Source organism: Mytilus californianus, unplaced genomic scaffold (assembly GCF_021869535.1).
Source record: "Mytilus californianus isolate M0D057914Y unplaced genomic scaffold, xbMytCali1.0.p SCAF_6, whole genome shotgun sequence".
In the NCBI taxonomy this organism is placed as follows: Eukaryota; Metazoa; Mollusca; class Bivalvia; order Mytilida; family Mytilidae; genus Mytilus; species Mytilus californianus.
In genome coordinates, this window is record NW_026262712.1 from 36,727,850 (window position 1) to 36,737,460 (window position 9,611).

At 32.8% G+C, this 9,611-nt stretch overlaps 1 protein-coding gene across 1 annotated transcript; it reads right to left on the bottom strand.

Annotated features, from left to right (window-relative positions):
- Nucleotides 1-2,160: 2,160 nt before the first annotated feature.
- On the bottom strand, nucleotides 2,161-9,396 carry LOC127705405 (oxidoreductase HTATIP2-like). Its single transcript, XM_052209713.1, has 6 exons — nucleotides 9,280-9,396; nucleotides 8,149-8,326; nucleotides 7,371-7,478; nucleotides 6,664-6,801; nucleotides 5,690-5,751; nucleotides 2,161-2,997 (listed from the first exon to the last, which is right to left on the bottom strand). Exons 2-6 carry the CDS (start codon nucleotides 8,317-8,319, stop codon nucleotides 2,799-2,801), a joined length of 678 nt encoding a protein of 225 aa, XP_052065673.1. The 5' UTR covers nucleotides 8,320-8,326; nucleotides 9,280-9,396; the 3' UTR covers nucleotides 2,161-2,798.
- Between the last annotated feature and the right edge of the window lie 215 nt (nucleotides 9,397-9,611).

The window sequence follows — 9,611 nt, forward strand, 5'->3', positions numbered from 1 at the left end:
TAATTTTAAAACATCTTCGATACATTGTCTGACGTTAATAATTGTTATGAAGGTGCGATTTTGAAATCATGCTAATTGCATGACTTTAATAAAAATGCGCCACTAAAATTAAACATACTGGCATACAATATTTATTGTATTTGTTAAAGCTTAGACAATGACAATAATACATTTAATTTAGTTTTTGCAAAAACCGTAGGAATTATTTTGTCGCTTTTTTACAAACAATTCTAGGAAAATGTAGTTTGATTACGTCGTATATGTTTTATAAGATACTAGAAGTCTAAGTCATATTTTCAAATCCATCTAGATTACAAAACAATCACGGCTACCAATTTTTGACATGTCTGGATCTGTCAGAGTTAAGTCTTTAAACTGACCAAATTTATATTTTCTTACTTCGACCTTAAATTGGATATCAGTATGTTCTTTTGTTGTAGTAAATTACGAATATCAGCAATTGTATGTCCTTTTTTAAAATGTGTTGTGTTGTGTTCAACTTGTCAACTATAACATATCAATACTTGGACTCTTTGCTATTGTTGAAAAACGCAAACCAGAATTTTACAAGCTTACATGCTTACATATTTTTTATTTGTTCTATGTCCGTGCCATACTAGGTTTAACTTTACAGAGTTCTATATCAAAGGGTTTGAGACATCTTACTTGTTTGTCTTGGCCTTAAATGTATGAACTGAATATATCATCGACGTCTGTATGTGCTGCACGTTAGGGTCCACATTACAAATCTGTTTTCATTGAGAACACTTAAAATCAAACGTGAGGCTAGATTATTACTTAGGCCATTTAGGCAGTAACCTAGTATTCGGAGTTAATTGAAATAGACTTGATATATGTTTTGAACCATTAAATTTTCGTGCTTTCAAAACAGATTTGTGCTTAAAAATATAATATCATAAATATTTCCGCAATTTTTCTCGGTAAACATTGTCCCCCGAAATTTGCAATCTTCCCTTCGAACGTTTTTACGGACTCCATCACAAGTTCGTTGACCCTTATGAAATATCAAAGGTAAAAATGACCACAGATATCATTGAATGATACATTTATACCACTGAATTTGTACTTACCATGATCAACATGCTGGTACCACTAGTGGAGCAGAATCTGCTTATCCTACCATAGCACATGAGATTACCCCCAGTTTTGGTGAAGTTGTGTTGCTCAGATTTTAGTTTTATACGTAGAATTTTGTGAAATTTGTTCGTCTTTTCGATGTCTTTTGTTTTTGCAATGACGTTGTCATTTTTACTTCGACTTCGAGTTTTGCATGTCCCTTTAGCATTTTCCGCCTCTTTTTAGGTTTATTTTTTTCTATTAGGGTATGGGTATATAAGTGGGATACCTAGGTTCTGTTAAACTTTCTTCAATCGCAACTCACTTGTGATTTGGTTTAAATCTATAATATTATGGGACAAGTAGCTTTCCAAAACTACTAAATTGGTCATTTTTCACTCAACCTTATCACGCAATTGACATATTTCTACACTTACAAATGTTTTTACATCAGCTTGGTCGATATTACAGCTGGTGGACGTAACGCCAGCAAGGCAAGCACCAGCCCATGAATGACATGAAATATCATCGGTGCCGTCGTTTCTGTAAATTTACTATTTAGGAATTGTTAAAATCATTCGAAACACGAAGGTTTTCAATCCTCCAGGAACATATGGTCCTAGTTTGTACAAAGTTTTACAATTTTAAAGCTCCTCAATTTAGTGATTGATTTGTTCTTCGCACTATTTGATTCGATGAGTATTTTGTAGACGAAAGGCGCCAGGCAGACAAAATTTTAAAGCCTGGTATATGAGAATTGTATTTCAACTCTAACAAGTACTTCACAAAACACAAAAATAAAGTCTCATAAGGAATAATAGAAGTGACAAAAAGCAAATAACGTATTAAAAAAAATACTAACTAAAGTTAAATTTAACTGGTTGACAACGAATACTTAAGGGCAGTTATCGTTATGGCATTGGAAGAAATGGGTATTTGTACTCGGTGTGAATCAAGGCTCCGTGTTGAAGGCTGTTCTTTGACCTATACTTGTTGACTTTTTATACATTGTGAATTGGATGGAGAGTTGTTTCATTGGATCTCATACCACACCTTCTTGTTTATATTAAACACTGAAAACTGTTGCGTAGGATACGGTTTAATTTCAATCCATTACAAGAGTATTTCAGCTACCATGGAAACACCATACTACCACATGTCGGTACAACAGCTACAAAAGGTAACACAGATCAACCTCTTTTGTTCACGATTGCAGAAATCCAATGTATTCCAATGGCAATTTTAATTACAGACAACAATCTGCTGATCATGATAGCGTTTTTTTTTTTTTATAGTAATCGGGTACACAAATTCTTTTGTTTCTGCGTACCGATAGCTGGTAAAAGTGTGAGCACAGAGGCTAAAAATGATACATTATGAACCCAGCATTTACTGGAAAGAAGTTATTCGTTACTTCTGCCCCTCTGAATATTCAAATACTGCATTATTCTAATGACTATCTCAACAGTTTTGACGTTTGACAGATACAAAGTTTTAAACAATTTTAAATAATTGAATGCACGACAAAGATATGCTGGTTTTTATGGTGTATGCTCAGATCCACGTAACATTCCTTAATAAGCAAACAAAATATTCATCTGGTATTTATAATCCTCTTCTTATAAGATCAGAGTAAACGTTTCTATATATAATTCCTGCCTTGTGTGTCCTGAATTTTTTTGCTAGTTAATTTATATGTGAAATGTTTTATCAGATCTCATTTAGATAAAGTCATATAATTGTTTATTTTCAATGATTTCAACTTTTTCAGATGGATAAGTAGCTTTGTACACCATTGCTTTAGCCAAATTGTCTGTGCTAATTGCACTTGCTTTCACAATACACTGTGGCATCGGTTTCCAGCAACATCTAAAACAGGACTCGCCTGGTCTACTTTCTTCCCTATCACACAACAACAATCTAAAATAAAAGAAAGTAGGTTTTGTTACAAAAGATCTGAATTAATGGAAATTTTTGTTTTCCATAAATATTGTACCTATAAAGAATAACTTTGTCTTAGTCATTATCTCTGCTTATCGTCATATTACATAGTTCCTTAACCCCGTGTAAATGATTAGGAAAGACAATATTTTCTTCATCATAATGTGTCTCTGCCGATATTCTTTCATTTTTTTTTATGTCTGTTTTCATTGATTTTTATATTTTTGTCTCAGATTATATCAATATCAAGATGAATTTATAAAAAAACAAAGCAAATAATTTTCTCTCAAGGATAAATCCCGTTTGATGTTTGATGTATTCAATTGTTTGAAGAAATTGCATTGCGACTGACAAATTCATTTATTTTTCAATACCTGTTCAATCCGAATTGGAGATACAGAGTTAGTTTTCCAAAAAAAATTTAAAAAAAGGAGGCGGAAGATACCAAGGGGATATTCAATACTCATAAGTCTCGAATTAAAACTGACAACACCATGGCATAAAAACGAAAAGAAGCATATGTCTACAAAACACTATATAGAACATTAAAGACTGAGCATCCCATCCCACCAAAAATAGGTGATAAACACAAGGTTACGGAAGGGTAAGCAGTTCTTGCTCCACATGTGGCATCCATCGTGTTGCTCGTGCAAGTACAAATTCGGTGACAAGTCTCATTCGGTAATTGCACAATAGAGGAAAAGCGGACGTGTATGTGGTTACGATAATTGGAACATATCAGTGGTCATCTGTGAAACATATTCCATAACGGTCAACCAACTCGTGGTGGCGTCCGTAAAATTTTCGAATAATTTTTTTCAACTTTGCCACTTAGAACTCTCGGTTCAATAGCTTCCTTGTAAGCATCAAGGAAATCATGCTAGGAAACGTAAGCCCTGGAATATCGTATCATCTTGGGGGTTTATATAAAAGATGTGGCACTGATTTTAAAAAACAAAAAGCGGCGGAAAACACCAAAGGAACATACAAACTCATAGTCGAAGACACACTGACAACGCCATGGCAAAAAAATTAAAAAATTATAAAAAAACTGGAATAAATGCGTAATACAATGCTGATGTACAGTCAGCTCACTATTTAATGAATCTGAAATATCGGATATTACCAATTATCATGCATCTTTATCGGCTTTATATCTGGAGTGTTTTTTTTTTTGTTTTTTTTTTGTGTCGTTGAGGTTTTGTCTTATTGACGTTTATCTCATATCTCCTCTTACCTATAATAACACTTTAAAATTGACAATTTAACCCTTAAACCCTTGTAACACGTCCGGTGTTACTAGTGAGGCGGAAAAGCCCAATTTCCGGAGCTACTGAGTTCACTCCTAGTATTATATTGGGTTCAATATCAAGTGTTCTGTGTAGCGTTTGTGAACTTTTTTTTACGACTATATGTTTTTTTGCCAGATTTTTATTCTTTTTTCCTCATTAATATCTCATTGTTTTGATTCGAAAGGTTTTGTGATTTCCTTTAGGCTAAGATGATTTGTTTATTCGTTACCACTTTTGATTATAGGTTCGCATAAACATGATGCGTTCAACTCTATCTAACGTTTGAATGTCATATAACACGGTATCGCCTCGGTGGTTTCGTGGTAGCATGTTCGCCTTGAGTGCAGGATGTCGTGGGTTCGGCCAGGTCATACCAAAGACTTTAAAATTCATATTTGCTGCTTCTCCGCTAAGCACGTGGCATTAAGGAGTAAGAGCACTGGTCAGCTCGGAGTCAGAATAATGTGTCCGGGTAAGGTGACTATAGTCTTGCTTCAGACTGTTACCTTGTGAACTAGCATGTCAGTAACTGCTAGTAGTCTGTTGTTATTTATGTATTATTGTCATTTTGTTTATTTTCTTTTGTTTCCTATTCTGACATCGGACTCGTACTTCTCTTAAACTGAGTTTTACTGTGCGTACTGTTGTGCGTTTGTTTTTTCTACATTGGCTAGAGGTATAGGGGGAGGTTGAGATCTTAAAAAAAAACATGTTTAACCCCGCCGCATGTTTGCGCCTGTCCCAAGTCAGGAGCCTCTGGCCATTGTTAGTCTTGTATCATTTTTAATTTTAGTTTCTTGTGTATAATTTGGAGTTTAGTATGACGTCCATTACCACTGAACTAGTATACATATTTGTTTAGGGGCCAGCTGAAAGACGCCTCCGGGTGCGGGAGTTTCTCGCTGCATTGAAGACCCATTGGTGGCCTTCGGCTGTTGTCTGCTCTATGGTCGGGTTGTTGTCTCTTTGACACATTCCCCATTTCAATTCTCAATTTTAGCACGTTAAATATCCGGCTCAGCGTGTCGGTCTAGTACAAAGCAGGGCTCAATTTCATATTACATTAACATGTTTTCGTCCTAAATATGCACATTAATTTGCCGCTTGATGTTAAGCAGCCATTCATCATCATCATCATCATCATCATCATATAACACGTTGAACGTTAATTAATGCATGAGGTAGCATCAAACTTCATAAAATCTGTTATTCAAAGTTATAATCGTCTAACATTTGATGATGATGCCATTTTTTAATCGTGTGAGAATCGTTTCTTTCTATGTTCCGCATATGATGGGAAAGTAATCTGAATTGGGAACCAGTTTCGCTATAAAAGTTAAAAATACATTCACTTAAACAAAATGATAAACTATACATACCCTGGTCTAAATATTGATAAATTGTCGAAATTAATTGCCTTCAGTTCATCTTCAACTTCACCCTGTAAACAGGTTTTATCAAATGGAAAATTATTAAAATCATACATATATATATATTACATTTGGATCGGATTTCAAAAATTCTTTCAAAATATGTCATAGAACGCGGAACAGATTCCAAAAGCGGAGCGTTGTGCGTGTACTTGTGTAATGTTGGTGATCCATATGCGACAGGAGACCCTTACCCCTGTCGATAAACTCGGTCTCCCCCCTTTTGGAGCCCATCACGTAATTCCATTAGTTTTGCTTGTTACCTTAATGTGTCTTCTTAATCGAGTTATGAGATTTAAAACATCGGTAAACAACTGTTGTCAATATTCAATAACTGTATTTATTGATATTAATAACTTCTATAGACATATTTTCCAAACTATCATTGGAATAATTTAAAAAAGGTTCTGCTACATCATTCCTGTTGCAGCTATTCCTATGTCAATATGACACATGTTAGTTGTAACTAGTTCAGTGTAAAATTCTTACCCTCCCGAAACACTGCTGCTTTTTTTTTTTTTTTTTTTTTTTTTTTATCTTTAATGAAGTTCATGTTATTCAATCTTTTTTGATAAATATAGTTTTGTTGACTGTTATTTATATTTACATATATTTTTTTTTTATCTGTCCTTCGATTTAATGCTCTTATTGCTGTTCATATAACATAACACGACGGTATTATGGTTAATTTGAAGAACACACAGATAACGGCAAGATCAGGATCAAGCAAAAGTATGCTTTATCAGTTTATCAGTGAGCGAATTATTCATATTATTCCAGTTTAAACATGTTTCACAGATACGAAACAAAATTCCAACATGACTTTGTAACACGTAAGAAAACATATATTCATGTACCCTTAAAGAATGACGTCACTGTGTACACCACTAAATCATTATATTTTGCATGTAATACAATATTACCTTTGTTTTAGGATACAGGAAAAAACTGTCCTTTTTTGCACCATATGAAGATACTAACAAAAAATGTTTGCATCCTACAGATTTTGCCACCTCTGCAGAATTAACTACATAATCATGATCTACTTTTATAAATCCAGCCTGTTATAAAGGAGAATGAATTTGATACTATTAAAGATCTGTTCAGAAATGCAATTGACTCTTTCAAATACATTGGTTAAAATATTTATTTAGACTGAACAATCGTTGAGCTCATCCATTTTCTCTTGTTTGTATGTAGACATAAGTCTATACGACTAGGGCATATACTTGGAAATATCATATTACAATTTAAACCTTTTTGAGTGTTTTGTGTAGTTGGGTTGCTGTATCATTGATGTATACCTCACGGTCCTTTTATTTGTCTATATTTAATGCAAACCATCGCTAAAATGTCAAAAAAAAATTTTTTTCTGAAAATATTTATCAACAAATTTGGTCAGCAGAACTTGTCTTTATGTTTGATATATGTAGAGTCAAATATTAGGCCTCAAATCTATGTTATTTTATCAAATCCATGTCCTACCCTATATTTTCCAAAAAAGTTAAAAGGCAAAAAAAAAAAGTAAGAAGTCGAAGAGTATTGAGGACCCAAATTCTGACAGGTAAGGTAATATATTCCCGGAGTAGAATACTGAATTAATGCATGTACATATTGAAAAGAGACATACTTTTCCTGCCTTTCCTTTTGTTGTTCCTAGGCAACAAAACCCTGTATCAAGGCCTTGAAAAGTATCTTTATGTTCAGTTAGTCTTTCAAAATCAACAACTCTTTGTTCCTGTTAAATAAATAAGTTAGTATTAGACATTTCCAATAGTTCTCAGAACCGACTAAAGACACTTGCAACTACACCTAAATGTGATGTTTAGATCACAAATAAATATAGACATATGCATATAATTAGCAAATGCATTTGTATAATGACCATTGTGTTAACTCTGTTTAATTTCAAAATAAAATAATCAAGTATATCATCGTTGTATAAGAAAGTGTTGCACGCCGAATCAGTCAACTGGATTGGATCTTTAGTTTTGCCTTTTTGTCTTACGTTCTTTTCAAAGCCAATGATGTCGAATTATTGTCTTGCAAGTAAATAATAGAATCTATCAGCGATAGTTTATATAATTTTTCAAAATTGAACCAACTGACTGAATACTGCCTATTTTCGGATTTATCGATGGAATTATTTGGAATTCAATACACGTTTGCTTATTTTGCAGTTTTTATGCTGCAGATAATATGTTCATTGATACTCCTTTTGAATCTTATATTTTAGCATCTAAATTGATATAGCAAAACGGAAGTTCACTCTTTTACGTCTATGATTCTATACTAGGTGCAATGAAGTCAGATTTGTGAGTCTATAGTATACACATAAAATTTTTGTCTGTTCTTTTTTAACCTAGCTGATAAATGTCGTACTTTTCATTATCATCTGTAGTACTTACGAATTCTGGACCTAAATCCTTGTCCAACTGAACTTCCCTCCTTCCTATTAGAACTATTTTTTTAAACAGTTTTCTCCTATTGAGTTCTTGGATCAATGATTTACCCGTCTCTCCTGTATATCCTATCACAAAGGCCATTTTGTTTGATTTATCCAACGAATTAGTCTCCATTGAAAATCTGAAACAATGTTTTTATTTTGTCAGAATAAGGTACGTACATTTGATTTGAATAAAATTAAGGGCACCCTTTTTATATCGAAATACCAATTTTTTCGTTGACGTACATATTCCGAATCTTCTAGTTGTATCATGAATAGCACTAAAAAATTTTGGCACGCTTACCTCTACTTTTCATTTCATGAGGTTATGACACATGGTTTGAAATGCAATTTTTGAAATCTTGTAAAATCTTTGTTATCTTATCATAGTTTTTAAAAGAAAAAATGTGTCAATGTAATTTGTATGAAAAATCTAGAGAGAATCACGCGATAACACTAACGCTAGTAGCATTTTTGGTTCAAGAATATGGTATTGCACAATGTAGATTTAGTTTTTAAAATATGGGTTGAACTCAAGTGCTCTGGATTTAAAATGGTTATAAAAGTTAAGTTTCGCAAGTTAAATGAACAAATGAACATAGAATGATTTTTTTTTTGCTTGTTTGTTTGTTTATTTGGGGTTTTTTTGGGGGGAGGGGTGTGATTATTCGGGCGATTCCAATTATTGTTTTACAATTCAAATGAAAGAGGCACTTTCTGTATTAAGATCGTTGAATTGGACAACCATCTCATTGGATCAAAATATATATATTTTTTAAAACTTGAACTGCCATGAACTTATAGATCTATACTGTTCAAATATTACTAAACATTTGTTAAAATATTGATATACTATTAATAAAATAAATGTATGCCACAGAATGAAACGATCACAAATAACTAAGCACAATTATTAATATATATAACAACTTGCCTTAAATGAACTTTTTTTGTAAATATAGAATAGTGGTTGGTGTGGTCTTAACTTATACTGATAAGTTTCTAATTGTTTTTTTTTCCTTCCTCTTAGTGTATATCAGTATCAGTTTGAAAAAAAAATATTGAGAAAAAATTCAAAAAATCGTGTTCTTACCTTTAGAGGCTGTGTATGCATTGATTCATTAGATTACGAAAGCAGTCATACACAATTCCTACATACTACTATAAGCATGTTAAGTTTACACCATTTTACTGTTATATTTAAACACTCGGAACAAAAGAAATGTGATTCGGGTCAAATTTAAGGTTGGAATATTCAAATTTTAATCGTTCTACCTAATCATTCTACCTAGTCATTCTACCTAATTTACCATTTAAAAATTAATCGATTGTAGGATGAAATGTTATTTTTACGTCATTTACGAGTGTGTTTACCTATGTCAAACATTTTTTTCCGCTTCTGAATTATGATGAAATGTTATTTGG

Coding starts and splice junctions, on each gene's coding strand:
- LOC127705405 (XM_052209713.1), bottom strand. CDS start 8,319: ATGGAGACTAATTCGTTGGATAAATCAAACAAAATGGCCTTTGTGATA. Junction 6,802..7,370: donor CAAAAGGAAAGGCAGGAAAA/GTATGTCTCTTT, acceptor CCTTTATAACAG/GCTGGATTTATAAAAGTAGA. Junction 5,752..6,663: donor TCCTGTATCCTAAAACAAAG/GTAATATTGTAT, acceptor ACCTGTTTACAG/GGTGAAGTTGAAGATGAACT.